At 34.3% G+C, this 20,800-nt stretch overlaps 1 protein-coding gene across 1 annotated transcript in view; it reads left to right on the forward strand.

Annotated features, from left to right (window-relative positions):
- The window catches only part of LOC128222043 (uncharacterized), a 54,276-nt gene that overhangs the window by 24,587 nt on the left and 8,889 nt on the right, over positions 1 to 20,800 (forward strand). Inside the window, exons 9-17 of the mRNA XM_052930798.1 lie at positions 515 to 613; positions 3,383 to 3,472; positions 10,706 to 10,747; positions 16,899 to 16,997; positions 17,644 to 17,685; positions 17,804 to 17,845; positions 19,327 to 19,425; positions 20,072 to 20,113; positions 20,232 to 20,273. Of these exons, the coding sequence (XP_052786758.1) occupies positions 515 to 613; positions 3,383 to 3,472; positions 10,706 to 10,747; positions 16,899 to 16,997; positions 17,644 to 17,685; positions 17,804 to 17,845; positions 19,327 to 19,425; positions 20,072 to 20,113; positions 20,232 to 20,273 (597 nt within the window). The remainder of the gene's footprint in view (positions 1 to 514; positions 614 to 3,382; positions 3,473 to 10,705; positions 10,748 to 16,898; positions 16,998 to 17,643; positions 17,686 to 17,803; positions 17,846 to 19,326; positions 19,426 to 20,071; positions 20,114 to 20,231; positions 20,274 to 20,800) is intronic.

Here is a 20,800-nt window from a genome sequence, read left to right on the forward strand (position 1 = left end):
CTACTACTACTACTACTACTACTACTACTATTACTTCTACTACTACTACTACTACTACTACTACTATTACTTCTACTAGTACCACTACTACTACCACTACTACTACTACTACTACTACTACTACTACTACTACTACTACTACTACTACTACTACTACTACTACTACTACTACTACAACTACTACTACTACTACTACTACTACTACTACTACTACTACTACTACTACTACTACTACTACTTCTACTAGTACCACTACTACTACCACTACTACTTTTTCTTCTACTACTACTACTTCTACTACTACTACTACTACTACTACTACTACTACTACTACTACTACTACTACTACTACTACTACTACTACTACTACTACTACTACTACTACTACTACTACTACTACTACTACTACTACTACTACTACTGCTACTACTACTACTACTACCACTACTACTACTACTACCACTACTACTACTCCTAAAACTACCACTACTACAAGTACTACTTATTTTTTCAGTGCATTCCCTGCAATGGTTCTAACAGAAGAGGAGCAGCTAATGTTTCGAGAAGACGAGTTGTGTCCTTATGTTACAACGCTCATCGATGAGACAAACAGGTTCGATATAAAAACTATATAATTTATTTATTTACTTTGTTGTACTCAAATATTTAATATGTCCAACGTACACATCACATTAAATATTCAAACCTTTTGCATTATCTTATGATCGTCTCATCGCCTTTAGACTTACCTAAAGTACTCGTGGAGTCCTTGGGGCTCCACACACTTTGACCAGCCCAATTGCGTTCATACCCCGATGATGACATCAAGCCCGCAATTCATTAATTCATATATTTACACCAATAGTTCATTATTTCATTCAAGAATTGTTAAAAAACTGAATTTCATTTAAAAAAAAACTTTTCAGTAACCAATTCCTACCCATTCTGTAAATAGAACGACCCGGAGCATTTTTTTCAAATGACGTCACAATATCGCGGGAAAAGCTCATCCACTTGAAATCACTTTAAAACGTAAAATTCAAACAGTTATGGCAACTATACATTTAAAATTTAAAAAGCTAACACTTTCTAAAATGTTGATTTATATTTTACGGGACCTTCTGACACAATACAAACAATAACAAGATAAATATTTTTCATGTATATTATTATGCAATGAATTGCGATCCGAACATATCCGAAGATTTTGCGTCCATCGATTGATGAAGGCAATTTTCGAAATGATGTTCATTTAAGGAATGGAAGTTGAGGTGTAAATATAATGTCATCACCCCTAGACATGCTTATTTCATTAAATTGTTATCATTTCATCTCCCCTAAACACGCCTACTGCATTTTTTTGGTGATCTTCTCAACTCCCCTGGTCACTTAAATGCATTCTCGTCTAATTTCTTTATCTCATCATCGCAAGACACGTTTATTGCATTATATTTTGATCATTTCACATCTCATTCATCACCTATTGCATTATTTTCCGATCTTTAAAACCCATCGCATTTTACTTTGGGCATTATATCTGCCCTATACACGCCTATTGCATTATCTTCATCTCATCCTCTCAAGGAACGTCTGTTGCATTATATTTTGTTCATAACATTTTAGCTAGATACGCATATTGCATTATCTTCTGATCTTCTCATCCCCCATTAACACGCCCATAACATTACATTTTGATCATCCCATAGCTTCTATACACGCCTATTGCATTATATTTTGATCATCCGATTTCTTCTGGACCCGCCTACTAGATATAGTTTTGTTCAAACGCCCTTAAGTTTATCCGTCCTATACTGATCAATTATATTCATAATGACGCATTTGAAGCCTCCCCTCATTGTTTGGAGTCCGTGCCATCTTCACGTGTTGTGGCAAAGGTAACACCAACACAGTACAATTATTTAAAGAAAACAATATAATATTGAGAACCAGAGGCAAGTGATAATTGGCGTTGTTAATGATTTTGATTTAAGATATTCGTATACAACGCTGAATTATACAATGAACTTTACTTGTCCATAATTATGGCTGTGTTCATATATTCATATTACAAGGAATTGTAACAACAGAAACAATTACAACAACGTCAAACACGACAAACACGACAACAACAACCACACTATTAACAACAACAACAGAACAACAACAATTGTTTAGTGTAGTATGCTGCTATTCTGTCTAGAAATATGATACTTTTCTCTTCGGGTCGGAAGAAAGAGTTAGACGGTTGAATGATGAAAACTAGATGCAAGTGATAATTGCCATTTTTATTGGTTTTATTGTTAGATTTCGTATTAAATGTACAATTTTTAATAGGAATGCACATGTCCACAATTCTGTCAGTGTTTATATCATCGTAATATGAACTTAGGCGCTGCCTCTCCGGGCTTGAAGTGTTATTGCCGGACACTTTAGGAGTTTACTTAATGACTATAATTTTCGTAGAAGTTAATGGATCTTTGAAGTCTTTCATCCCCTTTCAAATAACAAGCAGTTTTGCTGTTGTTGCGAATTTATTAAGTAAATCGACAATTATCTACAATATAAATGTATACATTATACATAATGCAATACCATATATACTATATCGAAGTTTGGAGCTGTTCTTCATATTAAACTGAAATAAAGTTACTATGCATTTGAGATCAAGTACACAAACGCATTTGAAGAATATGTTACAAACAGAATATAAATAAAAATGATTACATAACAAAAATGTTGCACTGAAGTATATTACAATCTAATTATATATTTACTGGAATTAAATGGGCAAAACACATTTAAATATGAAGGTAAAACATGGCAAACATCTATAAAACATCTAAGTAATGAAAGTGTACTCAACGCACTTGTAAATGATACAATTTGAACTTTGACGGTTCCCTTTATGTGTTTATTTGTTAAACACCACTTCCTTTTATACTCCGATTTTATATTCTCATCGTTTATCTAATCTTTAAATTATTGATATAAATTTTAACTGGCCAAAATGCCACAGTATATTGTCGAATGTATACATTCCTATTTTAATATTAATATAATGTGTTCATATTAATTAAAGTAATACATTTTAATAAGATCCTGTGAGGGAATAGTGATTCAATAATTCCCCCTGCATAAATCTTTACTGTTTTCAAAATAAGAAATGACTTTATAGTTGAAACCAAGTTTATCAAAAAATGAAATATTTAAAAGAGAGAATATGGTGTGCAATCGTAAACAATAACATTGTTTTTAATGCGTTTGTTTAGAGCTTTTATGTAATCTTTCTTTTATTTATATTTATTGGTTCAACAATCTCGTTGGCATTTCATTAAAAGACAAACACATTAATATTAAGGTATTATGTGACTTATTTTAACAGAAAAGGAGAAGAAATTGAGACTCGTAATATGGAAATGATACAGCTTTTGGAGCGGGTTCGAGGTCAAATAGAAGTACTACTAATAGCCAGGTAAGTAATTTTGTGCTGAAGTTTTTATTAAATCTATTATCAAGAAAGAATTTTTTTATCATTATTTTTGTATGACTACAAAATGTATCCTTAATCAGAATAAACATATTATTTTATCGACCGTTTTGTTATAATAATAAAAATGATAATAACATTAATAAATTAATAAGTTTTACCACGTGTCAAATCAACAGGTTAAAAAACAATATACATTATACTTCATTGGCCGATTGCTTAAAACTGTCAGTAATTATCTTTGCTAAATTCCTTATTGTTAAATTGCAAATCGAACCTGCTCCGGACGTTTAATAAATACATTTGTAGTCTGCTGTATTTTAAACAAAATTGATGACAAGTGATTAAGTTGTACAATTTATATTTGAGGTCTAAAAGTAAACAACGATGTTTTGATCACGTTATATTTACACCTCAACTTCCATTCCTTAAATGAACTGCCTTTCGGCAACGCAACATCTTCGGATATGTTCGGATCGTAATTCATTGCATAACAATATACATGAAAGCTATTGATCTTGTTATTGGTTGTATTGTGTCTGCAGGTCCCGTAAAATATAGATCAACATTTTTAAAAGTGTTAGTTTATTATGTTTTAAATATATTGGTACCAGAAGTGTTTCAATTTTACGTTTTAAAGTGATTTCAAGTGGTTGATCTTTTCCCGCGTTATTGTGACGTCATTTGAAAAAAATGTTTCTGGTTATAGTCGGGTCGTTCTATTTACAGAATGGGTAAGAACGGATTACTGAAAGGTTTTCTTAAATGAAATAAAGGATTTTTTTTTAACAATTCTTGAATGAAATAATGAACTCGTGGTGTAAATATAAGGAATGAATTGCGGGGTTGATGCCATTTGGTTGGTCAAAGTACTCGTGGAGTCCTTCGGACTCCACACACATTGACCAACCCAATTGCGTTCATACCCCGATAATGACATCAACCCCGCAATTCATTCCTTAAGTAAACTTAAACAAGTTTTGAGTAAACAGCCCTTTAGCAACACTGTTTTAGAGAGAAACAGATATAGTTCCAGTAGCTTAGGGTCAATATCCTGTTTAAACTAGTTTAAAAGTCTCAACCTTAGATTTTAAGTATTGTAGTCGTTCGTTTGATATTTTAATAGTTAAGTTAAAAACAAGGCATATTATACATAGCCTTACCTCAGCGCAGTACATTCCATCCTCAGTTCAGTACATTCCTTCTCCAGTGTCATTATTTTCTCTTGCAGCTTCGTTTCATTCTCTCTAAATGGGACAGGACATATACAGCATGATAAATGTCTACTTTGTTCAACACAACCTTAACTGTTGAATTAATGCAGCGATCACAACTTTTACCAGCATATAGTTTGGTTAACTGGAACTGATTATAAGATTGAAATAGGTCGTTTTATTGCTTCTGCTACTTATAACAAAACGGTCGATAAAATTTACATGCAAATAAAATAAGTCTATTTGACTTCCATTATAGTAAGGTCGTGTGTGATCTGACGCTTGGATGCAGAAATCTTGTCGAAAACAAAGATTCTTATGAGAAATACAGAGTTGATTTAAAAGAAATGAGCAAAAAAACATGGTATTTTTACATTATGAGATTAGAGTAGACCACAGTAAATCTTTTAGCATTCACCAATAATTTAATGTTTTTGTGCATTCTGTTATTAAACACGCGGTTAAAATCTTGTAACCAGTAATTAATATTTTCCATAAATGCATAATTGAGTAAGAAGTAAAAGTTTTATTAGACAAAATTGATCTTGTTATACATGTTCATGCATGGATTTTGGATAAGCATGTCACTTTAACTATACTCCATTTATAATCAGTGCTTTAATTACTTAATAATGTTAACTATTCGGAATTCAACAGAAGAAAACAATGTTGAATTATCAATTTAACTAAAATTAACAACAACTGTTATATGTTATTGATCTGTGGTTTATTCAAAACTAAGCTCTTATTAGCGTAAATAATAGTTCGATTTACGTCATGCTAAACGTTTTATAACAATACGTAATGAAAAAGAACAGGTATAGGGGTTAGATTATTTGATACTGCGCAAAAACGAAGTCTGTGAGGTACCCTTTTTTGATATCAGGCGATTTGTAATAAAATATTGAATACAGGTATTTAAAAAAATCAAAAATTAAACGAGCAGTGCTTTCAAGAATTAAAGAAAGGCGCATTTTTTTTAGCGAAACACGACGCCGTTTTTCCCGCGAAAAATAACGTTATAGACGAATTTAGAAACAATAACGTTCAACAAGAGAAAAAAAAATATGTGCGTGAATGTTTTCACAAGACGCACTTGAGGTTTAAATTTCTTAGCGGTTAACGAATAATTGGTGAAACTAACGGTTATTGTAGCTGGACCGCAAAAATATGAGAGACGTCTCAAAATTGACGTCAGTGGTATATTTTCAGGAGTCATAGTTTCAAAACTCTTCCGAATATTAAAAAGGTAAAAACAGTCCCTGATTGGGCATATGCTCTTCTATTCGTATACCAATTTTCAGACAGTAACTCGAAAAAAAAATCATAGTCGCGTTCAACCTTAAAGTCAGGAAGAGTAACTTTTCTGTGATTAGTTGGAGTTTGCATTGAAAAGCTCATCTTCAATTTCGTAATCAAATTATAGTTTTATCGTATCGCGGTTTGAACATTAGCAATAGACACAATCCGATTTGCAACGTATGAAGACAATTCCATTTCAAACGACGTAACATATCAGTAATAAGTTGAGTCGTAATCAAATTATAGTTTTATCGTATCGCGGTTTGAACTTTAGCAATAGACACAATCCGATTTGCAACATATGAAGACAATTCCATTTCAAACGACGTAACATATCAGTAATAAGTTGAGAAATACATGTTTTAGTTTCGTAATCGAAATCCAGTTAGGCGTAATGAGGTTGGCGTTAGGCGTTAGACATACAGCGGTTTGTACCATCTTAAAATTTGCTAGCAAGATACAGACAATGTGTATTTCAAAAACATGGAAAACGAAATGCAAATTACGATTTAATACTTTATTTCAAAGAATTTAGAAATGCATACCTAAAATGTACTGTAAGATATTATAACTCAAGCAAACAAATTAAACAAAATGCGAATTTCATATTCGAACCGAATACCAATACTCAATAATTTTCTGATTATCCCATCTCCCATAGCAATGCCTATTGCATTATCTTCTGCTTATTCTATCTCCCGTAGACTCTTATATTGCGACATTTTTTGGGATTTAACATACATCTGTTTTAGACATTGAGTGAGGTATGTCATAATACCACTGTTGTAGACATTGAATGAGATATGACATTATATCACTGTAGTAGACATTGATTGATATGAGAAATAATACCTATACGGCTGACATTGATTGAGATTTGACATTAGATCACTGTAGTAGACATTGATTGATATGAGACATAATACCTATACGGCTGACATTGATTGAGGTTTAACATTATACCACTGATGTAGAAATTGAGTGAGATATGATATAATATCACGCCTCCAACATGTCTGACGGTCCAGGACTGGTGAAGCGGTGACCCCATTAAGATTAAGATGAATATTCCGATAAATAAATGAATCATTAAAACATGTTAACCGGTTGTCGACGTGATCTATACGTTACGGGGCTAGTAGGTGACCCGATTTGGGATGTACGGGGCGCAGGAAACCATATTCGGGTTCAAGCTTCGCTTTCACCTAGTATGTTTTCCTTTTCCTCGTATTTCCCATATCGGGTCATCTACTAATCCGGTATCGTATGCATCACCTCGACAACGTGTCGTTGTATGTTGTCAAGCAAAAACAGACTACTAAGTAATCCTTTTATAGGAACAAACATATTATTTTCTCTACCGTTTTGATATAGGTAGCAGAAGCAAAAAATTGGCCTATATTTAAGAATATGTGAGACATTTACCATATGCTTTTAAACGGTCTTCGTACTGGCTGAGCTTGTCCGTGAAGTGTCCATGTAAGTGTTATTACTGGCGTTACCCGAAACATACACAAAGTGGCTTTTCCCATTTGTTTTAAAACTAAGTCGTACAAGCGAATGGTCGTACAAATGACTGTACAACATGTTCTCAAACAGGATTATTTCATATATCATATAAACAATAACAAAAACCAAATGTCACTAAATTATTTGATGGAAATTATAGCATATTACAACTTTATAATTCAGCGTATTGATGCCGATTGCAAAGCATATTTAAGGATTGTAGTTTGCGACAACATTAACAAGTCTAAGGGCAAGTTCAGTTCAAAATACTACAAGTACTCGTTTCATTTAAGGATCTTAGTCTTAACTTAGTCTTAATCACTTACAACCTTACAAATTAGGTATTCGGAATTGTATTCCTTCGTCTGCAGATAGAGGTGAGATCCCTAATCATATCATTAAAGTACTTGAGGTTTACCTTTTAGCTTATTACTTTTTGTTTTATTTTAAGTTTTCTCAAGTCAATGCATACTTTGATAATAATTACCATTAACGGTTTTACTTTATTCGGGACTGTTGGGAAAAGAGTCAGGTTGTGCACACAAACTGGTTTAAACCCCTAGAAAATTTAAATTTTACTGACTGTTCGAAGGCGGAACCGTACAATCCTTGATAAACACACCTTGTTTTATAGCGTTTGCACTGTGATGTTTGTAGAGTTGTGTAGTGTTGTTCCATGTTTTGGGTTTGTCATTGTTTGTTTTTCAGTTTTATGTCTTTGGCGTTTACCCTTTGTCATTGAATGGGGTTACAATTTAAACAGTGAGGTACTGGGCTTCTTTCTGTAGTTTTTAATAAAAATATTGGAATGACGTGAGAATATCGACTCTGATAAAAAAAATTACAAAATTAGATATCATTGGTTGAAATTGGATGTTGCCGGTAGTTCGCGGACGTCAGCACAGTTTCAAATTTGTCACGGGGGTTGAGATGTTGCCTGAAATTACCATATCCCAGTCCGGTTCCATATCTGTTTCCCCCCGAGTGTTTGGTGTGCGGTATATATTGTTGCCGGAAGTTACAGTTAGTCTGGCAGGTACCATATCCGCTTCCGTTTGGCGAAAACGGATGTTGACGTAAGTTCCCGGTCGCCTGCCCGGTTCCATATGTTATTATATCATAATAGTCGTTTGGAGCAATACAATGCCCGGATGTTTGACGGTTTCTGTTTCCATTTTCGCCCGGATGTCCATCGTTCGAGACAGAATGCTGGCTGTTATTTTCGGTCCAAAATCCCTGACCACTCCGTGTCAATGGTTGAGCGTTAGAGCTGTGGTTCTTTCGCCAGGTTGCAGGTTTGATGATTCACAGTTTTGCATCCATGGTACGAACAAGTAAACTCAAGCCCCTCTTATTGAGATGTATCCCGTCTGGACACAAGTAGCCATTTCCATCTGTAAATGGCGTGAATACGTCAATGCCATTGTGATTGAAATTTTCAGCTAAGCTGTGCACTATCATATTTAATTCACGAATTTTTTTAATGTGAATATCCGATCGAGGATGTAAATAGTACATGTTGTGGAGCGTAACGTCTCAATGAGTGACGTCATTTCTTAATCTGCGTAATGGTCTTCCGCGACTGACGTCATTTCCGCCAACATAAACGATGACTAAATTGTATGAGTCCATATCCACTTCGTTCACTTTTTTAGATATAGTTTCCATCGAGGCGCCGTTTAATGTGCAAACTTCAACATTTCTGTCAAGTCCTTTTTCACAAATACCTTTGGTAATGGAGTCACCAATTTTTTTTTTTTTTTTTATTCTTGATCGCTTGAAGTTAATGGTTGTTCTTGACGATCGGTGTTTTTTTTTACTTTCAATAACAGACGTTATGGCTCTTTTTTCACTGTTCTCAGTTGATGTTTTAGATGAACATGTCTTGTTTTTGGTTAACAATAAATCTGTTTTCTGCCGAGTTTTGGTGTTTTCATTTAACTGTTTAATAGCATCATATATGGCCTGTAATTTCTTAACATGTGATTCGTGTACTTTTTCACAAGTTGATTTGAGTGATATATTGCTTGAATTCACACCATCGAGGTTTCTGTCTGTATGCTGATTTTTAGATTTGGTTTGCCTTTTAATGCTACACAAATCGTTTCGGAGCTGTGCAAAACTCATTTCTGTCTGTGACATGTGACAGCCGAGCGCGTTCTCTAGCCTACTCACTGATTCCTCGATGTTTTTCAAAAGTATCATGGTGTCTGTACATGTACTTTGATCTAGAATGTTCTTACCATTTTCTGAATCCTGTGAAGTATGCGAGTTATTCACGGGTTCTTCAAAGTTAACCAGCGTAAATTGCACCTCGTCATCACATTCAATTACAGTTACAGTCGGATGATTGATTTTTTCTATGGTTTCCAACAGCCCTTTAAGAGAAACGCTAAATTCTTTTATTGATATTCCTTTTTCGGTTAACCCCTTTTCTATTAAGATCACAATCTGGGGAAAATCGTCGTCTAAAAATGAATCAGTCTTTTTTTCCATTGACTAAGCACGTTGCCGTTGTGTTGTACATATTTAAAGTGTAAGGCAGCTTACCACTATGCACCTTGTATCTCGTTTCTACCACTCGCTGGTGTTTGTCATGAACTATCGTTTTTGAGTTGCAATCACATTGTTTGTCCGAGCTGAAGAATATGTCTGCCACGGATTAAATATGAATTTAATACCTCCCAATGTTTGTTCCACGGTAACAGTGTCTCTATCATACTATTTTTTTTCTGTAGCGCTTTCTGTTTGTTTAAGCTGTGATTCCTTTCTTCAACATGTCCGTTGTTAGATTCCGGAACATTTGAATTCACATTAATATCGATGTTTAAGGAGTTTTCCTGGCAATTTTGATATTAAATCGTAGGTAATACATGACTTTCCCTAATGAAACTTTTTCCGTCGATTATTAGCAAAATTGAACGTTTAAACTAATTAAAAACACTTTTCAGAAGACGCCGTTTTAAAAGTTGTTTAAACGTAATTCGGTTTTCATCCTATATTATTATGGTTATTAGCACAACATAAGCTGTATGTTTCTTACAATATTCAAATATTGTTTAACTATGTAACACATTAATTGTAGAATTAATAGGTTAAAATGAAATTGAGACAATTATTACGTCGAAAATATTAAAGCGTTGTTGCCTTGTGGCAAGAGTAGTTTTTAAGTTATATATTTGATTTCTGTCAGAGGTGTTGTCGCTCAAAGGAGACCAGACTTCTTGAATTACCGGTAAGCAAGTTCCGGAACATATTGTATACATAACAATGTAAACGTAATTGTTAATTTTGCATTAAATAAATAATAACTCACTAAGAGACACTGCAAAAGCCTTTACACTAAGAAGCGCGAATACAGGAATTTAATAGTCATGTCATTGGTGATGCCGATGACTTTATTTGCAAAGTAAAGTTGAAGGTTCGTAGTTTGCGACAATATTTACTACTCTAAAAACTTTTATTAAAAGATCCAAGTCTTAACATCAATTACTTGAAACCAAACAAATGGCAACACCAGTTGATTCTTTTCATTTCCTTATTTTGGGATCCATTGGTTATAATCAGATTGTACGAGTGTCAATCGTAAAATTTCCGGACGCTGCTTATGATATCGGAACTGTTTATTTTACAACCAAAATAATACAGCATTACGGTAGGGAAACGTATCTGGAAATGGTGTTGGAAGTTTTACAGGAAGCAAACAACATCAATAAAAAGCATCACCCTATTACACATAACCATGAGCAACACGAAGCACATTGTATAGCAAAAATAACGCGACGTTATGTCTAACGTTAAGCCTTTTCAATAATTTTGCCGCATGCAAAGACACATTTTCGGTGTCTCCCTACCACTTACAAAAATATATCTGAACCACACGGATCGTATCCACTGATATGCTTCCTTGCAGCAATCGCCAGTTTCTCTACAGATTCGAATGTTTGGCCTGAAAGCTCACCCTAGGGAAAAACGCAAAATCCATGTGTCCCAGGTCTGGTCTGTACGGATGCTGCTCCATACGCTCATATGCAAGGAAGTCAACTGTCATAAGCGTATCTTCGGCCCGATGACGCGTTGTCTTGGTGAACAATCAAATTCACTTATTCGGCACCTGGGCGCTTCTACCTTATGGCATAGGTCAAATCCCGGCGAATTATCAGCAATACTTGTATAAAGATCCATATAATATTTTGTCTTTTACACTTCATCACGGTTAATAAATTATGATGATTTCGGATACATAACATTTCATATGCTGCTAGCGCATAACAAATTAAAACAAAAAAATGTATGTTTTATAAAAATACATTTTATTATTAATAGCATTTAACCTTCTGGTGGAACGCATTATTTATTGTCTGGCCAGATGGGACTGCGTGCTGAAGTAGAACTCCGACAGCTGTCCATGAAAAAAACAACAAACATCGTCTTGTTCAGTGATTTGGCGATGCGTGCCTTTTTGGAGGATGGGATTGCGGAGTTTTCCATTGAGGCTCATGTAATGTCGGGCTCTTTTAATGTCGGCCTTTTTAATGTCGGGCTCGTAGTAGTGTAGCCACGTCTCATATGTTTTAACAATACGATCAATTAAAGTCTGGAATGAACGTCAATAACGCCCCAGAAACTCCCTTGAAGATGCTATACGTATATCCTTTTCTGTCACATATAGCAATCTCGGCACCCAGCGCGCACATACTTCATTTATGTTGAGTTCATTTTTTAAGAAATATCTCTGCCGTCCGTGAAACGCCGATGCCATTCAAAGACTAGTGTTTGGATGATCTTTCTATTTAAGGTCCTTTTCCATAAATTTAAACGTTTCTGTAGGAGTCATTTCTGCACTTGCGCAAAATCGAGGTACGTTGCTTCGAACGAAATAACGTCGGAGTTTTTCCAATGCAACCGTTAGGGATAGCGATACTCAACTTGCGATTTCTCAATTGTTATAACGGTTTTGACGTCAACTCTTTCCGGAAGTATTCAACAGATACGTTTCTGACAACATGTCTGATGTAATGACGTAAACGCGCCAAATTCCAAGATTCGAGAGAAAATACATTTATGTTTTTTTTTTCTAAGTATACAAGGTTTCAAATTCCTCAGTAACACCTTAACACCATTTATCAATTTATCTAAAAGAATATGTATATCCAACAAAAATACTTCAGTTTTGGTTTACCTGACTTAAACGTGTCGTATTTTAATATCATTATTTAAACGATGGGATAAATAGCGACAGTCGGGGAAATATGATATTGCTCTACATGCCGTTTTCATGATCTAATATTCTTTTATAAATAAAATTACATATAAAAGAATATATTCGTCCCGTTCCTAAATAGTATTTTTGAATATATTATCTTAACGACGTGACTGTTCTCACATAACATGCACAAGTACATAAAGCGTGTGCCTAGTTGCATTGACCAAATATTACAATATATGGTGAGATTGAACATCGACAGGTAAACTATATAGTATGTATGTTGTGCATCATCAATAACTGAATAGGAAATTCAACTTCTAGACTGTTTCGTTACGTCCTTTTTAGGATGGAATGTTTTGTTACATTTTGTTACCATTGGTTAAAACTAAGTCGCTCTAGCGAGTGATGTTTATACAAAGTTCTGCACAAAAAGATTCTGAAACAAGACGATTAACAATATTATATATTCAATACTAAAACAAATGTTGCCTTTTAATGAAAATCAAATAATACCTAGAGTATACAATTTATCCTAGATCACGCTGATTGGAATTAACTGTTACCGTAATTATATTGCAAGTGAACATATCAAATATTCCACCAAAAAAACTGTTTTTTTAAGACCAGGCCTAAATAATCAACAATTTGAACATACGCCTGAACTTATAAGAACCCTCGTGTAAGCGACGTAACCCCCAAGAACGAGATCATGGACAGACAGACTGACAAGCAACCAATCGATCACTATCTTACAAAACAGCCTAATCTGCAATGACCTGACAATAAAACAACCATTTACATTTGCCGCAGAACTAAGTTAGTTTCCCTAGGGTGAACCAGATATCAAACAGCCAGATGGTCGAATGAACGGTAACTAACAAAGACGCAAGAACAAGAAAATAAGCATCATTTTAGCGAAAACGATGATCTACTAAACTAATGAAACTGCCGTATGTTTGTAGTTTGTGATAACGAAAAAACATAATTCACATTTAACGATATGCTGTGCACGCACAATAACTGATAGCGTGAATCTACGATACAGCTATGTTATTGTTTTTTTTTTTTAAATTCACAGTATTTCAATTTAGTACGTAGCACAAGTTTAATTGACAATTTGCACAACATAATATTAATGCCTTTAACAATATACTTATAATGGCAAACGTCATAACACTGTAAGTGTAAGATTAATTAGTTAAAAACAAACTGAGATAATAATAACGTCGGAAAGTGTTGTTATCTAGTAATTCTTATAATATGTATAACTTAAGTATGCTCATGTATTGAAAATAACAACAAGTTAGCCTCTTGACAAGCCCAATGCAATATGTCCAAGCAACACTGGCAATCATATACTTGACAAGCCCAATGCACTATGTCCAAGCAATACTAGCAATAATATACTTGACAAGCCCAATGCCTTATGACAAGGCAACAGTGGCAAAAATATACTGGATAAGCCCAATGCCCTATGTCCAAACAAATATGGCAATAATATACTTGACATGCCAAATGAAATATTTTAAAGCAACACAGGCAATAATATACTGGACAAGTCCATTCCACTTACTCCAAGCAACACTGCCAATACTATATAAGACAAGCCTAATGTTCTATGTCTAAGCAACACTGGCAATAATATACTTGACAAGCCCAATGCCCTATGTACAGCAACACTGGCAATAACATACTTTTCAATCCAAATGCACAATGTCCAAGCAACACTGTCAATTATATACTTGACAAGCCCAATGCCCTATGTTCAAGCAAGACTGGCAATTATATACTTGACAAGCCCAATACCCTGTGTTCAAGCAAGACTAGCAACACTATACTGGATAAGCCCAATGTTCTCTGAGCAGGCAACACTGGCAATGATATATTGGAAAAGGCCAATGCCCTATGACCAAGCAACACTGTCAACAATATATAGGACAAGCCAAATGCCTCATGTCCAAGCGACACTGGCACTCATATACTTGACAAACCAAATGCCCTATGTCCAAGCAACACTGGCAATAATATACTTGACAAGCCAAATGCACTTTCTCCAAGCAACACTGGCAATTATATACTTGACAAGCCCATTGCACTATGTCCAAGCAAAACTGGCAATAATATACTTCACAAGCCTAATGCTCTTTGTCCAAGCAACACTGGCAATAATATACTTGACAAGCCAATGCACTCTGTCCAGGCAACACTGGCAATAATATACTTGACAAGCCCAATGCCCTACGTACAAGCAACACTGGCAATAATATACTTGACAAGCCCAATGCACTATTTCCAAGCAACACTGGCAATAATATACTTGACAAGCCCAATGCACTATGACCAAGCAACACTGGCAATATTATGTTTGACAAGCCCAATGCACTATAATCAAGCAGCACTGGCAATGATATACTTGACAAGCCAAACGTACTATGTCTAAGCAACATAGGCAATAATATACTTCACTAGGCCAATGCACTATGTTCAAGCAACACTGGCAATAATATACTTGAGAAGCCCAATGCACTATGTCCAAGCAACACTGGCAATAATATACTTGACAAGACTAATGCACTATGTCCAAGCAACACTGGCAATAATATACTTGACAAGCCCAATGCACTATGTCCAAGCAACACTGGCAATAATATACTTGACAAGCCCAATGCACTATGTCCAAGTAACACTGGCAACAATATACTTGACAAGCCCCATGCACTGTGTCCAAGAAACACTGGCAATAATATATTTGAAAAGCCCAATACCCATTGTCCAAGCAATACTGGCAATAATATACTTGACAAGCCCAATACCCTATGTCCAAGCAACACTGGCAATAATATACTTGACTAGCCCAATGCACTTTGTCCAAGCAACACTGGCAATTATATACTTGACAAGCCCAATATCCAATGTCCAAGCAACACTGGCAATAATATAATTGACAAGCCCAATGCACTGTGTCCAAGCGACACTGGCAATTATATACTTGACAAGCCCAATACCCTATGTCCAAGCAAGACTGGCAATAATATACTTGACAAGCCCAATACCCTATGTTCAAGCAACACTGGCAATAATATACTTGACAAGCACAATGTACTTTGTCCAAGCAACACTGGCAATAATATACTTGACAAGCCCAATGTCCGTTGTTTAAGCAACACTGGCAACTAAATACTTTACAAGCCTAATGTGTTATGTCTGAGCAACACTGACAATAATATACTTTACAACCCAATGCCCTACGTACAAGCAACACTGGCAATAATATACTTGACAAGCCCAATGCCCTATGCACTATTTCCAAGCAACACTGGCAATAATATACTTGAGAAGCCCAATGCCCTATGCCCAAGCAACACTAGCAATAATATACTTGACAAGCCCAATGCCCTATGCTTAAGCAACACTGGCAATAATATACTTGACAAGCCCAAAGCCAAAATACTTGACAAGTTCATTGCAATTTGCAGATGCAACACGTTAATAATATACTTGACAAGCCAAATGCTTTTTGACCAAGCAACACCAGATATAATATATTAGAGACGCCGAATGCTCTATGCCCAGGCAACACTGGCAATAATATACTGGAGAAGCCCAATGTTCTATGCCAAAGCAACACTGGCAATAATATACTGGAGAAGCCCAATGTTCTATGCCATGCAACATTAGCAATAATATACTTGGGAAGCCCGAGCAAAACTCCTCAAGATACAAATACAAATGGACCTTTAAATGATTGTCATTCATATATAGACAACTGTCTGACATAGGAATATATCTTTGAGAACAAAGCCATAATTGATTTAGCAATCTTAAGCCGGACAATATTTGAATCTACAACTTGTGTAACGTGATATCCGTCATAAATACATTTTTGTTGTTAATGATATCATGTATTTTTAAATGTATTATTATATGGGAAGGGGGGGGGGGTAGTGTAGTGAATTTGTTTACACGTCAGCTTTTTGAACTATTTACTGACAAACATTTCTATAAGAAAACATATTCATTTCTTAAAAAGACAAGCAAGTGTTATAAGTGTGCATAATGTATTTCGTTTGATGAAATGGTTATATAATATTATATGGTTATAGTGTGATACAATGTATTATCGTTTATATATATGAGTTATAAAGATATAATGGAAACATACGTGTTATTATTGAAGACAAGCGTCAGCAGTTTGCCCATCGGAAGACGAGCAGCAAATGTCTCAAGTCGAACGACCTTCCATTCATAATTCAGCAGTTATACCCGAGGCTAAGGGGTGAGATGAACATATGCTTATAACAATGCAATAACTCAAAACTACTGCGATAATAAATGTATTTAAAGATGCACTCTTACTCCCATATAAGAGTTACCGCAATTCATACAATTGTTTAAATATGCTAGAAAGGATGAATACATATCAAAAACACTGTTTTTTATGAAGGATACAGAGTTTAATTTGAAAGATAGCTACAGAAAACACGGTAGTTCTACCTTATGAAACGATAATAGATCAAGTCAATATTTTAGCATTCACCAATCATTTATATTTTTGCGTTTTCAGCTATTAAATACACGGTTACAATTTTGTTATCAGTAATTAATATTTTCCATCAATGCATTATTTAGAAAGTAATTAAAGGTTTATCACTTAAAAAGTACAGGTTGTAGTTCGCAGAATACATAAGAGAGTATATTGTCGCATTAAGGTAGGTCAATTAAACATTATTTAATACGCAACACATGATCAAATAGTCTTTATGATTAGGTTTTGCTTTCTGTAAAGTGTCTATAAACTATTTATGACTACCCGGTAGCGATTGGTAATCAAACTAATTTGTGTAGTTTAAAACAAATATATATATAATATAATTATTACACATTTGGAATGCTTTCATACTTTTTAACCGATTCTATTGCAGAACAAATGAGAAAGATGTGTTATATTTGAAACATAAAAACTCGTAAGTATCGATGTTTTGTTCAATGTTAATTAATGTAGCTTTTGAACAAAATTTAATATAAATTTTATACCGTTAAAAATGAGAAATGCTTTAATAATTTTAACCGTGTCTATTGCAGAACACTAGAGGAAAAAATGTCAGATTTGAACGATGAAAACTTGTAAGTATCGATATGTATTTCAATGGTTTTTAAACATGTTTATTCGGCGCTCTATTAGTTCGTCTGTCTGTCCACATATCAGACCTGAAACTTATATTGATTTCGTTATAAGTTTGTTTATTCGTCTATAGCATGGAACAAAATTCGACTATCTAATCTAGCGGCTGGGACCTGGATATTCATAAGCCATTTGTACGTTTTCTGTGTCGAAATATTCTTTTTTTAAACAAGACATGTATGTAAAAACTCATGCAAACAAAAAATGTTTGTCAAAACTCATGCAAACAAGAGATATTTGTCAATATTTATATGACACACTACAGAAAAAAGTCCAGTATCCAAGTTATCCAAAAGTCCACGAAAAAAACAGTGTATATATACTATATACAACAACCAGGCGTGCTTATCAAGGATTGATAGGTACCGCCTTGGAACGGTCAGTAAAATGTTAATTTGCTGGGCGGTTAAACCAGTTTGCATGCACAGCCTCACTCATACCCCAACAATCCTGAATAAATAAAAGCGCATGCAAACAAATGAGGTGTGTCAATTAGTATTTATATGAAAAACTACAGAAACAAACTCATTAGACAAAAAATACAAACCCCGTTTAATGGCACAGGGTAAACGCCAATTACGAAGAACACGAAACAATCACAAACAAGACACATGGAACAACAGCACAAAACTCATAAAACAACACAGTAAATATATACTATATACAAACTAGGTGTGTTTATTTAACACTACCAAATATCGTAAACTTACCAAATTATTTCTCCTCCGCTGCCTCAACTGCATTTAGCTCCCCTAGATATCATAATGTTTAAAGCTTTGGCGTATATACAAGTAATGCTCCAATACGGAAAGTAAATTGTACTTACTGTTCGTTGTACGGCAATCCGGGTTCGGCAATAGTCCATGCTAAGGCTATTGGGGCAGTTTATATAATTTACTTTTTTAAATGTACTCTATTCAAATGTAATTTGAACAATAGTGTCTCCAGTCTTTAGTTACATGCATTGGTGGTATATTCTGGACAATATAATTTCGATTATATGTTGATTAATGTTCCCTTGTAGAGGTTTCTACCACTCAGCAGTATAATTTGGAAGTATTGCCATGAAACCTTTGCATTCAGACGTTTTCCGAAAGTCGGCACGTGATATCCGTCATAAATACATTTTTGTTGTTAATGATATCATGTATTTTTAAATGTATTATTATATGGGAAGGGGGGGGGGGGTAGTGTAGTGAATTTGTTTACACGTCAGCTTTTTGAACTATTTACTGACAAACATTTCTATAAGAAAACATATTCATTTCTTAAAAAGACAAGCAAGTGTTATAAGTGTGCATAATGTATTTCGTTTGATGAAATGGTTATATAATATTATATGGTTATAGTGTGATACAATGTATTATCGTGTATATATATGAGTTATAAAGATATAATGGAAACATACGTGTTATTATTGAAGACAAGCGTCAGCAGTTTGCCCATCGGAAGACGAGCAGCAAATGTCTCAAGTCGAACGACCTTCCATTCATAATTCAGCAGTTATACCCGAGGCTAAGGGGTGAGATGAACATATGCTTATAACAATGCAATAACTCAAAACTACTGCGATAATAAATGTATTTAAAGATGCACTCTTACTCCCATATAAGAGTTACCGCAATTCATACAATTGTTTAAATATGCTAGAAAGGATGAATACATATCAAAAACACTGTTTTTTATGAAGGATACAGAGTTTAATTTGAAAGATAGCCACAGAAAACACGGTAGTTCTACCTTATGAAACGATAGTAGATCAAGTCAATATTTTAGCATTCACCAATCATTTATATTTTTGCGTTTTCAGCTATTAAATACACGGTTACAATTTTGTTATCAGTAATTAATATTTTCCATCAATGCATTATTTAGAAAGTAATTAAAGGTTTATCACTTAAAAAGTACAGGTTGTAGTTCGCAGAATACATAAGAGAGTATATTGTCGCATTAAGGTAGGTCAATTAAACATTATGTAATACGCAACACATGATCAAATAGTCTTTATGATTAGGTTTTGCTTTCTGTAAAGTGTCTATAAACTATTTATGACTACCCGGTAGCGATTGGTAATCAAACTAATTTGTGTAGTTTAAAACATATATATATATAATATAATTATTACACATTTGGAATGCTTTCATACTTTTTAACCGATTCTATTGCAGAACAAATGAGAAAGATGTGTTATATTTGAAACATAAAAACTCGTAAGTATCGATGTTTTGTTCAATGTTAATTAATGTAGCTTTTGAACAAAATTTAATATAAATTTTATACCGTTAAAAATGAGAAATGCTTTAATAATTTTAACCGTGTCTATTGCAGAACACTAGAGGAAAAAATGTCAGATTTGAACCATGAAAACTTGTAAGTATCGATATGTATTTCAATGGTTTTTAAACATGTTTATTCGGCGCTCTATTAGTTCGTCTGTCTGTCCACATATCAGACCTGAAACTTATATTGATTTCGTTATAAGTTTGTTTATTCGTCTATAGCATGGAACAAAATTCGACTATCTAATCTAGCGGCTGGGACCTGTATATTCATAAGCCATTTGTACGTTTTCTGTGTCGAAATATTCTTTTTTTAAACAAGACATGTATGTAAAAACTCATGCAAACAAAAAATGTTTGTCAAAACTCATGCAAACAAGAGATGTTTGTCAATATTTATATGACACACTACAGAAAAAAGTCCAGTATCCAAGTTATCCAAAAGTCCACGAAAAAAAACAGTGTATATATACTATATACAACAACCAGGCGTGCTTATCAAGGATTGATAGGTACCGCCTTGGAACGGTCAGTAAAATGTTAATTTGCTGGGCGGTTAAACCAGTTTGCATGCACAGCCTCACTCATACCCCAACAATCCTGAATAAATAAAAGCGC

Source organism: Mya arenaria, chromosome 16 (genome assembly GCF_026914265.1).
Source record: "Mya arenaria isolate MELC-2E11 chromosome 16, ASM2691426v1".
Classification (NCBI taxonomy): domain Eukaryota; kingdom Metazoa; phylum Mollusca; class Bivalvia; order Myida; family Myidae; genus Mya; species Mya arenaria.